This window comes from Herpailurus yagouaroundi, unplaced genomic scaffold (genome assembly GCF_014898765.1).
Source record: "Herpailurus yagouaroundi ecotype Mexico unplaced genomic scaffold, PumYag 190, whole genome shotgun sequence".
Classification (NCBI taxonomy): domain Eukaryota; kingdom Metazoa; phylum Chordata; class Mammalia; order Carnivora; family Felidae; genus Herpailurus; species Herpailurus yagouaroundi.
This window is the reverse complement of record NW_024412421.1, coordinates 9,609,892-9,628,749: the sequence shown is the minus strand read 5'-3', so window position 1 is coordinate 9,628,749 and position 18,858 is coordinate 9,609,892. Positions and strand designations below refer to the sequence as shown.

General features: G+C 50.1%; 1 protein-coding gene across 1 annotated transcript in view; it reads right to left on the bottom strand.

Moving 5' to 3' along the window:
* GNAO1 (G protein subunit alpha o1) overlaps positions 1 to 18,858 on the bottom strand; it is a 93,727-nt gene that overhangs the window by 61,467 nt on the left and 13,402 nt on the right. Inside the window, exons 3-4 of the mRNA XM_040498053.1 lie at positions 15,753 to 15,757; positions 13,857 to 13,998 (exon numbers count right to left, since the gene is read on the bottom strand). Coding sequence (XP_040353987.1) covers positions 13,857 to 13,998; positions 15,753 to 15,757 — 147 coding nt within the window. The remainder of the gene's footprint in view (positions 1 to 13,856; positions 13,999 to 15,752; positions 15,758 to 18,858) is intronic.

Below are 18,858 nucleotides of genomic sequence, written 5' to 3'. Positions count from 1 at the left end.
CTGGTCCACGTCTCCTCCAGAAGCTGTCAGCTGCTCCTGGGCTGACTCGGGAGAGAGGAAGGAGGGAGAGCGGCCTGCCAGCACTTGTGCTGGGTGACGCGAGCTTGCTGTCTGAGCCAGGAGGGCCTGTGGGCGTCACTGGAAGTAACATGTTCGTGCTGTGTTTGCAGGAGCACATTGCAGGGCAAGAGCTCCCTGTCCACGGTTATTTGATCATCATAATTATGGAATTATCTCTTTTTTACTGATGAGAGACTGGGCCAAGGATAGGGGTTCAGGGAGTCAAGGCCAGAACCTCCAGAAGGGGCTGAAGTCAGGCGTTGGGGTGGGGAGGCCATAGCTCTCCGGATGCACAGAGCTTGGAGGAAGTTCCCCTGAGGACTCCCTGGATGCAGAGAGCGAAGGGGCCAGGGCTGTTGTTGTGCTCAGGGCCTGGGGTCCCATCTGCACTGGTTATGTTGCTGGGGTGGGGGGGGGGGAACCTTCATCCACTCGCCCAACAGATATCCACAGGGTTTGGCAGGCTCTGAGCCAGGCAGTGTACCAGGAGGAGTTTGTGGTCCTGCGGGGCGACGTGGCAGTTACACAAGGTTTCACGTCAGGTGGATGGTGGGCAGACCCAAAGCGAGGCCCTGTCCCTTCTTGGAACAGACCGTATCCGTCTCTGTCCCTGGATGCCCACAGTAGCCTCTCTGTTCTTCTCCCTGTTGCCATTCTTGCTGGGGCCTATCCGTTCCGCACCCAGCAGCCACAGAAACCTTCAGTGGCTTCTTGCTGAACTAGGAACAAAGCCAAAATTCCTTCCGTGGCTGAGGAGCTCTTCTCACCTGGCTGGCCCTGGCTCCTTCTTCAGCTTCATCTATTACCCCTCTGCCCCCTCGACCTCTGGGCACCGGTCACGCCGCCCTTCTTGCAGACCCTTACCCTTGGTCAGGGCTCCTCCCCTCCTTTGCACATGCTGTTCCACCTGCCTGCCAGGTTCTGCCTCTTCTCTCCTGCTCTCATCCACCTCCCTCCCGCCGGTCTCTGCTGCTCTTTGTCAGACACCTCGTCCTCAGCACAGGCCAGGCTGGGCCTGCAGCCAGGATGCTCACAGCTCTCTAGAGTTACTCAAGGGGTGTCCATCTTTTCCCAGACTGAGCTCAGTGACGGCAGCACCCGTTTCTGCTCAGCGCCGTGTGCCCAGGGCTCGGCACACGGTCACGACACACGTTTCTCAAATGATGGATGAGTGGATGAGAGACAGACGGACGTGGCACCTCGGAGAGGGAGATGACACTTGACGCTGCAGAGACCAGGGAGGGGCTTACGGCGGGACTGTCATTCACAGGGCCACAGGCCCTCACGCTGGCTCAGGGGCACCTGATGTGGTGACCCTTCCACTCATGAGGAACCCTTTCAAGTGCTCCCCAGACAAGTGTCACCTGGTACCATATGCCTTCTCTCTGTGGCCCTGCCTCTTCTCTCTTTGTCTCTCCCTCATTTGGCTTCTTTCTCGGGCCTCACCGGGCCCAGGGTCAGGAGCTGTGCTCCTCAGCTCCACTCCTGCAAAGCCAGCAAGAGGGCAGGGGTGAGGCGCCTGACTTTCTCCCTGGAGCTAGAACCAGAGCCAACAGGTCCCTTCGGGGAGGGGGAAGCCACCTCTTCGACCTGCAGTAGTTTGGAGGCCTCGGCACTAACTTTTTACCCCAATTTCAGAATTGGGGTCTTCACCAAACAGGCAGTAAAGTGGGGTAAGAGGAGGGTGAAAACAATAGCTGTTGATTGAGCACTGACCAGGTGCCAGGCACCTTATTTCTTAACCTGCATAATTTCTTTTAACTAGAACAATCTTGTGGGCAGGTAGTGTTATCATCCTCACTTTATGGATGAGGAATCTAAGGTTCACCGGGCCAGGTGACCAACCTGAAGTCCAACGGGGTGAAAGGCAGGGCCAGGATTCAAGGTCATGTCTCTCTGATTCCAAAGCCTGGCTCTAACCCCTGCTGAACTCTGGTCACAGCGACTGGTTCAGGGATGGGCATGTGATCCAACAGGGCCACCAAGAGAGAGGGACTCCCAGGACTCGGGGAGCTGTTCAGGGAAGAGCCTGCGAGGTGCGCCCCATCTCGCAGGAGGGTACATCCCGGGACGCTCATCGGCCAGGTGTGGTGCAAAGAGATAGCAACTTTACTGCTGTAGACGTGGTCTGGCAAAGTGAGAGAGCGATTTTGTGGAGTCTAAGGTGAAGACCACACAGAGGGACAGAGTGGAGAGATGGTAAGAAGCCAGGGATGTCATCAGAGCTGCTGAATCAAGCCTCACCTGCAGCTGTACTTCTGGACTTCTTAATCCCTGATTCAGTTTTGTTTTTTTTTTCCCCCGTAAGCCAGTTTGATGGTGTGTTTTATACTTGTGACCAAGAGTGTCCTAACTTGCCCAGAGAGGGGTCTTTGGCAGTGATACCAGACCAATGTAGGTTGCCTCACAAGTAATACAAAGGAGGAGGAAATTGAGTAAAGCAGACTGTGAATGTGTGTGTGTGGTTGTCTGAGGGGCAGACGGGTTCCGGTTTTTGCAGGGAAACCACTCCCAACCGCTTGTGTGTGGTACAACCTGTGTACCTCCCTCCCCACTGTTCCACCCCCCCCCACCCCTCCCCTGGCCCAGAGCAGGGTCCCTGAGCTGGGGAGAGAGATGCCATGTTGGCCATCCCCACCTGGCCTATGACTCATAGTCTCACCCACACGGTGCTGCTACCTCAACAAACCGAAGCCCTTTCTCGGTCCCTGACACCTGCCACTGAGCTGGATTTTAGCAAACAGTCTCCTCTACGGTGTATTGGGTCACCGGGAAGGGACCGCGCACTCACAAAGCACTCAAATTTGGGGCTTGGATCAAGTGAGGTAATAGACATAGTCAGGGAGAGACCTCTGCAGTGAGAGGTGACAACGCTTATCATAAAGCTTTCCCCTGTGATCCACTATAGGACCACGTGGCCGGCACGACCCTGTGAATTCATATTCTTACAAATCCTGTGGCTGTTTTTTAGGTAGTGTGACTATATTGCATTGCATCTGAGGTGGGTCCAAGATAAACTGTTAAGCATACACATTTAAAATATACCACGGGGCGCCTGGGTGGCTCAGTTGTATTAAGTGCCAACTTCGGCTCAGGTCACGATCTCACAGCTCGTGGGTTTGGGCCCCACATTGGGCTCTGTGCTGACAGCTCGGAGCCTGGAGCCTGCTTCAGATTCTGTGTCTCCTCTCTCTGCCCCTCCCCCAATCACACTCTGTCTCTCCCTCTTTCTCTCTCTCTCTCTCTCAAAAATAAAATAAACATTAAAAAAAATAAGATATACCACAATTTTGTGACCTTGACTTGGGAATTCTTTATTTTTCAATATGCCAGGGACCTCAAAAAATGGCAACGGCCAGGCAGGCCTCTCTTAGCCATTCTCCGCATCTTCTAAGGATGGGAGGTTTCTTTGGTTGCTCCTTTGCCCCCTTAAAACAACTGTGCTGGGCCTGAAGGACGGATCCACTAGGCTCCCTCTGCAAAGAGGAGGCTCACAGGTCCCCCTGTGGGGCGGCCAGGCAGAGACGGGAAGGGTTGTAATGTAGGGGTCTCCCGGACAGTCGCGGGAAGGGCCATTAGCGGGGACCCACGTCAGTCTGGACGCTCTGGAAATTTTACTTGCATAGTTGTAACATTCCTCCACCGGCAGAACAGCGTAATGATGGGCTTACGGGGGGAGGGGGACGTAAGCTAGCGCGAGAGAGACACAGAGACATAGAGACAAAGAACATGCAAGGGCAAGGCATCGTCGCCTGTGGCTTTCATTGACTGTTCACCGCGTTTTGTTACTGTGGGCTCTCCCATTTATGTTTCCTTTTCCTTTTTTTCTTTTAAAAATCCCACTCCCCTTTCTACAGGCAACGAACACGTGAACGTGCAAAGACAGCACTGGCCCGGCCTTAATACCCCTCAATTGGCATGCCTTGGAGGGGATGTCGGGGGGGGGGGCCAGATGGGGGCTGGGGCTGGCTGTGGCCTCGACAACACCCGATGAGACAGAGAAGTTGGGGTGTTGGGGAACGGTGGGGCTGAGGGGGCCTGACTGCTGTGCTCTGCCCAGGGAGCCCTGACCCAGGATCAGCTGGACTGAACTTCCTCCTCAGGACTTCTTCCTCCAGCTTTGCCCTGGCAGGAATCACCCGCCACCAGCTGCTTTCTCGTCTCTGGTGCCCCTTGGGACATCAACCTTCTGAGCCACCATGGGTGCCATAGACTGAATGTCTGTGTCCCTGCCCCTCTGCAAATTCCTGTGAAATGGTATTAGGAGGAAGGTCTCTGAGAGGAGATGAGGTCATGAGGGCAGAGGCCCCTCACAAAAATGAGCCCACAGAGCTCCCTCATCCCTTCTGCCACGTGAGGACACAATCAGAAGCCAGGAGACGGTCTGATCTGTGATCCTGGCCTTCCCAACCCCCAGAATGGTGAGACACAAATTTCTGTTGTTTAAGTCTGCGGTATTTTTGTTATGCCAGCCTGAGGAGACTAAGACAGTGGGGAAACAGAGGCAAAAACCAGAGAAGAAACTACGAGCCACCTCTGCCACTGCCCGGAAAGACAGTTCACCTTGGAGTCCCCATCCACCAGGGCACCCCCCGCTGCCACCCCCATCACCTCAGCACACCCACCTGCACGTGCTGGCCTAATTCCCGGCAGTCCACACGCGGTACCTGGTGCTATCCCCAAACTGCCCTCCTCTCCTGCCTGTGTGTCCCGCTAGAGTGGCAAAAAAGGCCACGGTTTTGCTTCCTCTAGTTCCCTGACTGCTAGGCCAATGCCGGGTAAGAAGCCGGCTGCGCAGCCTCCTGGACGGCCCTGGGCCTGCCGACTCTTGGGCCTCCCTCTCCAGGAAACGAGGGCTGTTCCTATGGTTTAGGACGCTGTTGGCTGGCTGTTCTTTTCCTTGCTGCCAAATACATGCTAACGTGCACAGTGAAGCTTGGAGTGGCTCGCTCAAGGGGAAAGCCCTTACCGATTGCACTTAAGAGCGCGACCACCTGAAATCCAATGCGTACAACACGTCCCTGACTCTAACGGCAGTCTCCTGGTTCTTCAAGAACCAGCTCAGGGAGTGTGTTCACATCCGGCCTGTTGTCTCCGGGTCAAAGGCCTCAGGGCAGGAAGAATGTGGGCTTTCCCCCAGGTAAACTGTTTTCCCAGCAATGCAGTCCATCCAGAAGGCAAGTTCTTCAGAATGCCCTGGGGCAGCAGATTGAGCCCAACCTCCTGTAAGAATGTCCTTCATTTCTGGGCCTGGACCACAGCGTCTGAATGTCCACAGGGAGGACCCAGAGACCCAGTGTGATCCTCCATCAACCAGCAAAAACCCTGCGGTGTTTTCAACACTAGACTTACTAAAAGAGGGAATGGCTTAGCATTTCATCAAGATTCAGAAAAAGGTTTTCGACCATCGCCCTTAGGAATCGCCAAAGCTCAGACGAGAAACCTTGTCTTCCCCTCAGCGGCACCTCTTCCTTAAACGCCAATCGTGCGTGAAGTGACTTCTTCAAGCCTGCTCCGACTTTCCTACCGTTTCCCCAGGACGGATAAGTGACAACAGGGCAGAAACTAAGCAATAGCAGTACTTCCCCTATGCCAGGTCTCAGGCCCCTTTCCCATACCCGTATTTAGCTCCCGCCACCCTCTGCCCAGAAGGCCTGGCTCCCTGCTCCGCTTCACCTGCCAGGCAGAAGCAACCTTTGAAAACCAAAATAGCTGTCACTTTGCTTTAAGGCACACAATCCTGATGCTAATTAACCTCTCCTGAGCACCTACTGTGTGCAAGGCCCTGCTCTGAGAGCACACACTTTCTGAGTCATTTAATCTTCAGACAACCCGCTGATAGATCACTGTTATTATCTCCATCATCATTACCCACCTCAGGGCTCATCTCGCTGCACTTTCATGAAAATAAAAAACGCCCTTTGGGGGTAGGGACTGGGTCTGACCCACCGCTACATGAGTTCCTGCATGGACAAATAAATGGGGCAATGCAGGAGGCTGCTCCAGCCACCTTTGCCCTCAACATTGAGATCAAGAAGGCATGAAAATAAGTGTGTTCTGTATCTTTCATTCCCTCCTCCACGGGTGTGTCTGCTCAGGGCAGGGGCTGTGTCTGTCCGGTTCACAAGCATATCCCTAGCACCTAGCCCAGCCCTTGGCCTCGGAACACCTGCTGGATGAATGGAATCACTCACGAGCTCAGCTATCCACTGGCCCCTGCTGTGCACTGAACACAACGATGGGGGGAACACGCAGATGGACGAGACTGGTGCTGCCGCCCTGGGCCAAGGTCTCAGCAGCCAGATGTGGGGCTCCTTATGGCAGGGCTTAGTGTCTGTCCCAAACCTGGAGCCTGAGGTGGTCTTAGACTACAGGGAAGGAGCTGACGTGGCTGCACTGAGTCACGTAGAGCTGGAATGTCAGAGCTGTAGGAAGTCTTAAAAGTCAAGAAGTCTACCTTCTCATCTGAGGAACAGGATCTCCACCCAAGCTTGAGAGCCCTACCTCTTTTTATCTTTGCATCCAACCCTGCCGCCCTATGCATGGTCAGCCAGGAAGCGAGTTCTCCGTAAGCGTCTGTGAAATGACTAACTGGCCAACCGAATGAAAGAAAATGAGGCCTCCCATTGGCTGGGTAATTTGAGGCAGACTGGTCAGATGGAAAGAGAAGTGAACCGTGACTCCGGAAACTTGAAGTTCTAGTCCTGGGTCTGCCACATCATCCCCTGAGTAGGTCCCTTTCCTGTTTGGGCCAGATGGGGCCTATTTTGCCCCATCTGCAAAATGGAGCAGTAGAATTAGATGGTCTTAAATGGAGGAGTTTCCAGCTCTTTTGATCTGGGCAGGCAAAAGGTCAGAGCAGGGCGGACGGAGTTGGGCTGGGATAGCCAGGGAGCCTCGTGCGCAGCACGTGACAGGCGTTCTGGCTGCTCCCAGCAGAAGCCTCTTCCTGGCCTCAGGTTTGGGCACCGGCACATGGAGGCCTTCATCTGTGCCTCCCCCAGCCCCCATCAGATCTGACAACCACCAGTGAGCTTTCTCCAGGCCCCAGGGAACTCAGGCCGAACACAGGCCACAGAGCATCCTTGTTTTCGTCCGTTTCAGAATTCAAGCAAACTACAAGGGTGAACCGCGCTATGTCATGGAGACAAGGCCACAATATTTTCCTGATTAAAAAAAAAAAAAAAGATAGGGTTCTGAGCTCCACGGTGTGACTTAAATGTCAAGATTTCTTTTACCAGAGGAGATCTGATGACATTCTGGAAACCAAGTGTGAAATTTGATTCTGCCTCCCCAAAGAGCTGCCATTATCTCAGGTTGGTGGGGGGCAGTTCTAATGAAGCCCCTTGGTGGAACAGAAGAGCCCCAGGCGGCAATTCCTGCTAGCACCAGTCTTTAGTCCTGTTTAGGTCAGTGACCCTGCACAGCTCAACTAAGTACCTGTGCCTCTGTTTCTAACATGCAAAATGCAGATACAACTGTGCCCATTCCTCACTAGATTGCTATCAGGATCATTTATCAAGATTTTATCGATAATTTTAAACAAACAAGAGAACAAGACTTATTTATGCGCTGAGAACTCTGCATCAGGCCCTCTCCTTAGCACTTGGCATGCATTATCTCACTTAATTTTACAGCAGATGAATGAAGAAGGTATTAGGATTATGCCCATTTTAGAGACAGCAACACTGAGTGTTGAGGAGGCTGAATATTTTACCCAGGGCCATAGAGCTGGTGGTACGGCTGGGATATGAACATAGTATCCAACACTTCTTGTGTCAGGCACCGTACGCAAGACCTGTACTCTGTCCTCAGGGGGTTTATAATTTAATGAGAGAAATAAGCACATGTACAAAGGGTGAACAAATGAAAACGAGAGTATTTTCAACTGGATAAAGCCTCCTACAAGCTCAAGGCATTACTTCTTCCTCCTGCCCCACTAGTTTACAAGGTATGTTACATATGTAAGTATACACGGATATGCACATAAATGCTATGTACGTTTATATGTGCAGGTGATAAAATCTGTTAACATGGGATTGCTTCTCCATCCCCTCATCGGTCCAAGTGAACCTTCTAATCCTGTAATTGTCTTTCCCCCCCATCCTTTCTTCCAAGGAGTCCAGGCCGGTTAGGCCCAAGTTTCTCTGCTTTTGTGATGCAGATGTAGGCCCTGGGCTGAGCACGCAGAAGCACAGGGAGGAGAGAGGCTGCTCCAAAGGTTAAGACAATTTACATGATGATGAGCTGGGGGTGAGGAAGGAGGGAGGTCGAGAGTGAGGGAAGAAAAGGGGAGCAGGGAGCAGGAGTGGAGGAGGAGGGAGGAGGAGGGAGGGGGAGGGAGGGGGAGAAGGAGAAGTGGAGGGCGAGGAAGAAGCAGCCGAGAAACAGATGGAGAAAAGGGGGAGAGGAGAGGAAGAGAGGGGACCTCTTAGAGGCAGAGAGGAGGAGAAGGAACCAGAGAAAAGGCGGGGGAGGGAGAAGAAGAGGCCAAGAGAGGGAAAGCTGCGGGGAGAGAAGGGTATCTGCAGAATTTGGGGGGCCGGCAGCTCAAGAGAGAGAGTGGAGGTGGGGCAGGCATGAGGAGGACAGAAAAGGACGTCTGAGAAAAGCAGCAAGAGTTACCCTTTGGGTCCCTTTGCATACTTTTAGAGAGACTTAGGATAAAGAACGAGATTTTTTTAAAGATCTGTTTTGCCTGGTTGTGCTGTGCCTGTTTAAGTGGCTCTGGACCTGAGCCACATGGATTACAGCTTCAACAGGGTTCCCAGCTAGATTAAATATGCACCTATTTTGCCTGCATGACCTGGGGCAAGTCACTGAGCCTCTCTAATTTTTTTTTTTTCACTTGTAAAGTAGGGATAACCATAGCACCCTCTGCACAGGTAGCTAGTGTTAGGATTAGATAATTAATGTAAATCGTGTAAACTGGGACCTGGAATTTACAGATTGGAAGCCACTAGTATCAGCATCTTTAGTTCCTAAGGCTTCAGTTCTCTGATCTATGTACTTGCTGATCACTCCCGCTGGGTAGCAGGTAGTAGGTAGCCCATGAGTTCCAAGGAGACTTAGCACACGGGGCCCAGCCCAGCCCCACCTGAGACTTCGCTGCCAAGGTTTCGCCTTGTTCCTGGTCAGCCGGTTTTCTGGTCTGTGCCCATCTGCCCCAGTAGCCTTCTCAATCCCAGGCCCCTTTCTTCCCCTCATCACCACACACCCCTCCGGCTGCCCTTCCTTTCCAACCCCCATAGAGACCTCACACCCCAGCGTGCCTCCCCCTCCCTCTACCCTCTGCTCGCACAGGAGCCATCATGAGAGCTTCCTTAAAAACCCACTTTCATCCCTCCCCAACTCAAAATCTATCAAAAGCTGCCTGCTCCCAATAGGATAAAACCCAAACTCCTCGGTGCACTTTCCAAGGCCTCCCGGATCTGGACCTAACTAACTGCATCTTCTAACTCTCCCACACCTTGCAGTACCCTAACCTCTGCTCTGGCCACTGGCCTCCCCTGTCCATCAGATCTGTTTTGGTAGCTACCAACCCACTGCCTTTACTCCTGTTCTTCCTGCTGCTTCGAGTCCCTTTCCTTACCCACCTCAGTCTCCATCAAGCCACACCCCTGCTTCAAGGTCTGTGCCAGACTCTCTTCCCCGAGAAGGTTTCCCTGACCTCCCAAACCTCATGATGGCCCAGCCATTCAGCTTGTGAACCCTGTCTCCCAACGAGATCAGTTCCTTAAAGGCTCTGTCTCACATGCCTCCAAATCCTCACACAGCACTTAACACAAAGCCTTTACCCACAGTACATACCCAACCAACATCTGTTCATTCAGTAACGAATTACAGGTACTTCCCCTTTTTTTCTCCGACAACGGAGAAAGTTAGAAATGTCATTCTACTCAAGGGATTGTTCTGAAGACCTACAATATTCTGAGCACTGTGCAGGTTTTTATGGGTGAGGAGGGGACCGAAAGATGGAACGACACAAGCCTTGTGCAGAAGGACCCGAAATTATGAGGGATTTCTTATTCTAGGCTCCCCTCGTGGGCTTTATGAGTTCCAGAGCCCCCTGAAATTATAGGCAAAATTTCCCAGATGTGTGCATGGGACAGACAGGAAGGCTCCCCGCTTTCGTTAGCTGCTCAAATGGGTTTTGAACACCCTAGAGAGCAAGGGTCATGTTTCTAAGGAAACAGTAACACAACCAATTTTCCTATTGGTGGGTGAGTAAATGCTCGATGGAGAGAAAGACTTGAGCTGAGTTTCACTGTCATGGGGAAGGAAGGGAAAGCCTTCACAGAAGAGAAGGGAGCTAAGCTGGTTCTCAGTCAACAGGAGGAATTCTAGGAGGAAGAGAAGGGGAGAAGGGCATTGGGAGCACAGGGTATGGCCTAAGACAAGGCCTGGAGGCATGGGAGTGTGTGGTATCTTTGGGGAGGGGCCAAAGATACCCCCTGTGGCCCCTCTGTGGGCTTCTGTGGTCTTCTGTGGCTGGGGCATGGGAGGTAGAAGCCCCAGATTGATGTAGGGGGATCCCTGTTACTTGTCCCAGGTAGAGGCTCTTTCAGGAGTGGGCTCATGCACAATCATATGGCCTGGGGTGTCTACATGACAGAGAAGCTGAAAGAGAAACCAATCACTCCTCCCTCCACTGGGGGGCCAGGGTAGGTGGTGAACCAGCTGCCAAGAGAAGTCAGGAACACCTGTTCTAATGAGGTACAGCAAGGAAGCTTCTAGATGCTTCTCTGTATGGAGAGTGCAAAGCTGGCTGGCCCAAGGAGGCTCTGGATATGGGGCTGTCTTCCTCTAGATAATCCATGATGGGTTGGGGGAGGAGGGCAGAGGTGGGGAAGCCAAGAGAGTGAGGGAGTCTTTAGAGGCCGAAACACAAATCTGGGTCTGCTCTGCATTGGGCAGTTCTCACAACATCCAAACAGCAGACTCTCCAGGTGGGCAGCCCCTGGGGTCCTGAGAGAGGAAAGAGATTGGAGATCCAGCATCTGGGGTCAGGGCATCTGGGAACCACCAACTGGCTGGCTGTAGGTAGACCTGACTGGAAGATTCCAATACCCCAGGGCCCTGCCGCTCTCCCAGGGTGCAGTTCAGGCTTTCTGTCTTCCAACATGCCAGGCTCACTCCTCTGTCAGGACCTTCGTGCTTGTTTGGAATCTTTGTCCCCTTCTGCTCCCATGGCTGTCTCTTTCTCATAGCCAAGTTTCATCACAAATGTCCCTTCCAGATTCAGGGGAAACTGTCTGAAGTAGCTGCCCCCATACCCCCACCCAGATTAATGTGTAGGGATCCCTGCACTCAGCTTCCCAGACTGCAAATCCATGCTGGCGTGCTTCCAAAAAACACCTTCTCCGGCTGCCTGGCTCACTTTGGCCTGAGTCTTGGGTCAACTTTTCTTTTCTGCTCCCCACAGGTGACATAACAAAGGGAGGAGGTGCCCATGGGCCTGGAGGCCTTTGTCAGCCAGAAGGATTGTGCCTGAGGAGCCTGAGTTGCCTTAGGGATGGGTCAGGCACCTGCCATGGTGCCACCTATGACAGGACTGGGCTCCGACCGTACCGTGTTCAATGGACTCTCCAGGGCAGCCCCGCTCTGGTCCTGGTCTCTCTTTGCACTGGCACCTTCCCTGCCCTCCTACGTGAGGACTGTCTTGTCTTGTGTCACAGAGGAGACACAGCCCCAGAGGCCCCAGGGGTCCCTGGCATAAGTCCTTGATATATCGTATTCCTCCCAATTTCCAAGCAATCTCTGTTCAGGGTAATAAAACGGAGAAAAAAAATTCCACAGGAATAAGTAGAGCTTTCAGAACTGAAGGAGAAAAGCATTCCAAAGTCACAATGACTTGTCTGGGTTTTAATCAGGGCAGGAGAATTTTGGGGAGGAAAAGCTGGTTGGGAGGCAGGCATGGCAGTGAACACACATACCCTTGGGAGATCTCACGGACCGTGCATATGTGTGTGCATGTAAGCGTGGAGGGCATGTGCTGTGGGCACATGGGCCTTCTGTACTGTAGCTGTCATTTGGTTAACAGAGATTTGGGCACCTTGCTCTCTCTTTGGCCAAGAGGCCTGTGGCCTGTCATTGTCTAAAGATCACACCAGGCATTTCCTGCCCTGGGCTTTAATGCCTGAGTTAATGAAAATGAGTTAATGTATAGAAGATGCTTAACACGGCACCTGGCAGCTAGGAGTGCTCAGTAAGTGACAGCTCGTCAATTACCACTGTGGCCATTATTATTAACACCAATGGAGCCCTATAGCCATCTTGGCTAATTCTGATGCTCTGAGTAGGTATGCGCTGACTGCCTGGTTTCTTGGGGCACCACCCACTCTGTGCTCATTCCTGAAGCCCCGGCAGCCAGCACCGTGCCCGGCTCGCTGAAAGCCATCAGTTCATGCGTCACGGAAACAGGAATGAAGACCTAGCATTGCCACTCTTTCCACAGGCCCTGGTTCTATGACAGAAACCAAAGCAGGTCCCCCTGGTGGGAAGTGCCTCCTTTGCAGAACCACTGCTGGACTTGGCCCCTCAGAGGAGCAGGGGGCGGGGACCCGGCCCTCCTGCCAGCACCAGTCGTCCCTGTCCAGGGCTGGCCTTCAACACACCCTCAGGCACCAAATACCCCTGTGGAGGAGGAGCCAATGCCTGAGCTGGGATGAGTCTGCCCTATGGAATTAGAATTTTGTGTGTAAATTATTGAATTTTACATGTAAAGCTGTCGGCCACAGATTACTTACCAGACGAGGATAGTTTTCCTCTGTGAGGGACATGATTTTTAGCAAAGACAGGATATGTACGTAGCACACTACTGAATCACACAGTAATCAGAGATTAATTCTCTCCATCCAGAGGCTCCAGTGTGGGGCCCAGGCGCTCAAAGACCTCCCCACCTTCCCTTCTCCACCTTCCAGGACACAGGGAAAGGATTGCTGGGATTCACGACCCCCCAGGGCACAAAGAGCCACTGGTGGATAGAATTCTCTAGGGCTGTTTTCCTTCTTTCCCTTCCTCTCTTTTATTTAGCTTTGCCAAGGATAGCTGTATATGGTTCAGTCTTACAGTTAATGCAAATGTTTGCAAAGAAGAGGCTTTTATGCACTTATTCCATTCACCACTTATCAGACACCTGGAAACTCAACTGAAAACCAGTTCCTTGTCTATAAGCATTGAATCACTAAATTGTACACCTGAAACCAGGATTACAGTGTATGTTAACGAACTGCAATTTAAATAAAACGTTCAAAAAAAACCCAACAACCCCTATTTCAGGACATCAACTTCCTACAGGAAGGAGAGCCTCTTAGGTCCTCAGACTCACCTGGAAGAATGAGGTGTAAAGGAGGAAAGAGAGTCAATTCAAATGGCTGCCCCCCACTCCCAAGAAGGCAAGCACAGTTCTCCCAAGGAGGGGAGACGGTGCTCAGGTAGTGCTTGTTTGGTTTGAGAAATGCTTTTGCTGTTCAAGTTCATTGCCCAAGGGCAAGTACTCGCACAATGTTGTGTGTTGTAGGAGTTCCAATTTAGGACAGTCACCAACCCTTTGTCATATGCAAAATAAACAAATTCTGTGTCTGCTGTCTTTGCTGGCGACTTTGCTTGGGAGGTGTGCCCATCACCTAAGCCCCTGTTTGACTGTATTTGCCAGGCTGACTGATACACTGGCTTAGGCTGGCGACTAGCCTTCTCTATCACACACAGCAGTCTCTTCCTGTTCCTGGGAGGCAGCCGATGTTGCAAAGAGCACAGCCTCCCTCCCTGAGGTGCCCATGGGCCCCGTGGCCTACCTTTCTCTCTTTGTCACCATATTCGATGCCCAAAGTATCCATGGCCCGGACGATGGCTGCCAGGGACTGGATGGTGTTGCTGTAGACAACAGGCTTGTACTGTTTCACGTCTTCTCCAGAGAAGCCATCTTCGTGGATGATCCTAGAGAGAAAAACCACACACCCATCTGATGAGTGCACTGTCCTCACTTGGCATCAAGAATGCCAGGTGCGTGAAGCCCCCGGGGCCAACCTCCTGGCTTTGCTGGCTGAGGACTGGGTCCGACCCGGATGCTGAATTACTGACCTGCTGCATCAGTACCATAAAATCTGAAGGAAGAACCTACTGAAATTAAGCTGAAACAGAGTAGTGGCAAAAAGAAACGTAGTGTCTTTACACTCCCTATTTATAGTGACAGCAGTATCAGTTGGCAAGGTGCTGATAATACTTGAAAGTGCTTAGAACAGGAGGGGCACACACGAAGAACTCAATAAGTGTTAGCTATTGGTATTTTTAAGCAAAGCTCAGGGTCTTAACTTAAATTTCCACTTAGAAGTACATTGATGAAGACCCCGGCAAGAAGCCTGCAAATGAATGATAATTTTTTTTTGCAGAAAACTCACAGTGCTTGAAGGAAAGAGGACTCACTTAAATGAACCGTCGTCATCTCTGACAACAGAAAAACCAACAGAAGGAGGGTGCCTACTCTTCCATCCCTGGCTGGGATTGAACTACCGTGTCACCCTTATTCTGGTGGCTCTGAATAGTGACACGGAGGACACAAAAGTGCCATCAGTTCTCAGAGGCCACGCGATACTCTCTGCTCTCCTGTTCTCAGACTCCTCTGAGGTCAAGGTTAAGGCTAGACATGTCCTGGTGTCCCTTCTCCCTGCAGAGAGCAGTCACTCTGTACAGGCTTACTGCTGACCAGGTTCCAGGTAGGGGAAAAAGCTAGAAAGAGGGGATAAAACCTAAACGTTGCAAGAGTTCTCCTATAGCTGAAGTAACGAGGAAAGACTGAATGGATTTTGAGACTAACACCCAACAGTGGCCACCACCTCCCCCAAGAAAACTGTGTAAATTCTTCTGGCCACATTTTCCAGTTCGCAATTAAATACTACTTATGGTATGTACATACATCAATATGAGAGCTGAGACTTCCACATCAACATGGCACTTTTCCATTCCTTCATTACCTTCAGTACAGAAGAAAATCACTAACAATTCTTTTTTTAAAAAGTTTTACTGAGACATAACTCGCATACCATTCAATCCACCCATTTAAAGTGTGCAAGTCAATGTTTTTTGGTATATTCGCATAGTTCAACAATGATCACTAGTCTAATTTTTGTCCCCCACCAAAAAGATACTCTGTACCTATTAGTAATCTCCACTCACCCCCCACCTCACAGTAAGCAATCACTAATCTGTATTCTGTTTATATAGATTTGTCTATTCTAGACATATCATATAAATGGAATCATATAACACGTGGTCTTTTGTGATAAGCTTCTTTCATTTAGCATAATGTTTTCAAGATTCATCATTTCATCATGGTACAGCATTTTTCAGTACTTCATTTTTCTTTCTTTCTTTCTTTCTTTCTTTCTTTCTTTCTTTCTTTCTTTCTTTCTTTCTCTTTTTCTCTTTCTTTCCTTCCTTCCCTTCCTTCCTGGCTTCCTTCCTCCCTCCCTCTCTCTCTCTTTCACCCTCCCTCTTCCTTCCTTCCTTCCATCCTTCCTTCCTTCTTCTTTCTTTCTTTCTTTCTTTCTTTCTTTCTTTCTTTCTTTCTAGTAGGCTTCATGTCCAGTGTGGAGCCCAATGCGGGGCTTGAATTCACAACCCTGAAATCAAGAACTGAGGTGAGATTAAGAGTAAGATGTTCAACTGACTGACCCACAGAGGCATCCCTGGACTTCATTTCTTTTTATTGCCCAGTTATATTCCATTGTATGGATATGCCACATTTTATTTATCCATCCATCAGCTGATGGACACTAACAATTCCTGTTGTAAAATTTGACTTGATACTGGGTTGTGAGTCTTTATCCTGGGTTTCTCTAAGAAGCAGATCAGAATGACCCTCGTCACTTTTCATGGACTTTTTATTAACCCTAAATCCATTTCTGTACAAGTTTCTGGAGGGAGTGTACACGTAGCCTGGATCATTGATGCACCCCAGAGGGATCTTAAAGGAAATTGCTAGTTCCCACTGTAAACAATCAGAAAATTGGACAAAATATAAGAAACAAGAAGTTTCAGACACAAGAGAATAAGTAGTACAGGACTGTGATCCAGGAGACAAGGGAAACAGATATGGCAGCCTTGTGATTGCCTCGGCTTTCCACCTGGAGGCATTTACCAGCTCTTAGCGCAGAGGGAGAACCCAAGAAGAGCACAGATCTGAGTTGATGAGACAACGCTCAAAGTTCAGGAAGCCTGAGATGGCTGGAATTTGAGGGGCAGAGTACCAGGGAGAGAAATCTACAGAGAGGGAGCAATCACTAGATATATGAATAGGGGTCTTCTCAGTCTTTGGCTGAATAGGGAGAGTTTGCAAGGGCTCAGCAAGGAAGAGGCATCAGGAAGCTTATAAGGTGAACACTTCCCAAACCTCACTCAAGGCTGGGAGATGTGTGAGTTCTGACCAGGCAGAGTGGAGAGTCCTTGTTGAACAGCTAGATCACTCAGCAGAGACCCTAGAAGGCTCATGCCATAGTAGTAGGTCTAAACCAGCCCCAGAGTAAAAGCTACTTTAGACCCACCCTGACAAAGCTTAAAAATTTGCTTTAAAAAATTGAGCTGACCCACGAGTAACTTAATTTCCTGACAGAATAAAGTCCAACACTGTTTAAGTCAGGACAACAGAATCAGACACTTAACAATATTTTTTAATGTCCGGCACCCAATGCAAAATTCCCAGCTATGCAAAGAAGCAAGGTGTGATGCACAACAAGGAGAAAAATCAGTCAATGGAAGCAGACTCAGAAGTGACAGAGGTGATGGAATTAATAATGACTTTAGAAATACCTATTTAAAATATTTTCAAGAAATTAAAGGAAAACATGAACATAACGAGCAGAGACATGGAAGATATAAAAAAGAACAGAACAGAATTTCTAGAGATGGAAATATAATATTTGAGATAAAAATTTCACAGTATGCAACTAACTCATAGAAGATTAGTGGCCTTGAACAATCCGCCATGGAAACTATCCAAACTGAAGCAAAGAGAGGAAAAAGGCTAAAAAAACTATATTGTGTTATTTATAACGTATGTAAAAGCAAACTTATGCAACAACGGCACAAAGGATAGGAGGGATAAAATGGAAACACGCTGTTGAAAAATTCTTACACATGAAGCACTTCAAAGTAAAGGTGGTAAGTTAAGACACATATTGTAAACTTTAGAACAACTAAAAAGCTATATAAAAAAGCCAGTTGTTACCTAGGCTCCATGACCAGCCTCCCCACAGAGGGTGGGACCTGCTGGGGAACGTGAGAGGTGGAGCCGGGATTTGCCGGTCCCCGTGACACTGTCTCTGAAGAAGTCAGTGCAGTGAGTTTCTCATGCTTCATTTTGGGCCAGGAGGCCTTACCACTCTCCCGGAAATACTCTCTAGACCCTTGGCTGCCTTCAGGATTTCCCCTGAAACACTAGGGATGGGGCTATCATTTTCCACACCCATGAGTATCAGTCCTTATGCCACCTAATAAGGCAGGGAGGGGACGTTTTTTATTCTGTTTGACAGAACAGGAAGAGAGTCTGAGAGAGACTAAGTACTTGGCCTAACGTCCTCTCAGCCCAGGAGTGGAGTGCGGGTCGACCGGGACACTCTTCTACACCAGCTGGACTGGGTCGAAAACTGCCAGAAAGGTCTCAGCCTGGTGCCTGGGGTGGCCCGAGATACAGAAGCTTCACGTGAGGTTTGCAGAAATGATGCGATGTGGGAAAAACCTGCTCCGGTCACAACGATGAGTTCCATACCTTGTACAAAGTGGCTCATATGAGCTTAAAATTGGACTTCCTGTTTCAGGGTGGGATTTTATATTGCCCTCTAACTACCAAATAGTAAATGCTAACACCAGAAAATCCGGGCCATATAAAACACCACCAACAAAACCCCCCACAACAACCCATATTATCAGTAATCCCGCCACTCGGGGAAAGACGCTGCAGTTTTTAGTGTCCACCCTTCCAGGACTGTTTTCATACCACCTTGTTCATCTTCGCTACCCGCACCCCCCCCCCCCCACCAGCATTGATTTGAGTCCTGTGTCCTTACAAGTATCACTTAAGGCCCCTTTATTTTCTATTTCCCCATCTCATTCTGGAGGCAGAGCAGAGCTGTGGTTAGTCTTAGGAGTCACACAGGTGTGGGCAAACCCCAGCTCTACCACTGACGAGCTGGGTGTCACTGGTAAAGGATTTCACCCCTCAGGTCTTGGGTTTCTCATCTGCAAGGAGCTGTTGGGTGAGGAATAAATGGAAAGTGCCGATCGTATGTAAGTATATAATAAATGGTACCTATTAGTAATATATATCCTCATTCCACAGTCAAAATCCCCCAAATAGAATTTCCTTCATTGGCAGTGTAAAAGAAACAATAATAATAGCAGCTGATGTCTGAGGGTTTGCTCTCTGTTAAGGGCTTTACATGTACTAATCTTCAAGATAATCCTAGGAGATAAAAACCATCATCACCTCTTTACAGATGAGACAACCGAAACTAGAGAGATGGAACCACTTACCTGGGGTCACACAGCTGGTAGGTGTCAAAGTGGCATTCGAGACCCTACCTGTGACCACCAGACAGACACACAGAGGCAGAAGTCTTCTTCTGCTCTGGATCCCTGTATCCAGGTTCCCAGAGGGTCCGGAGATTTCACATACACAGTGAGTATCAGAACATGTCTTATAATATCAGTCCAAGGAGTGTGGGGCAAGGAAAGGAGGAATCTGGTCAGGGGCTGGAGAGGCAGCCCAGGGGAGTCTGAGGTCTGAGCCCTGGAGGAGATAAT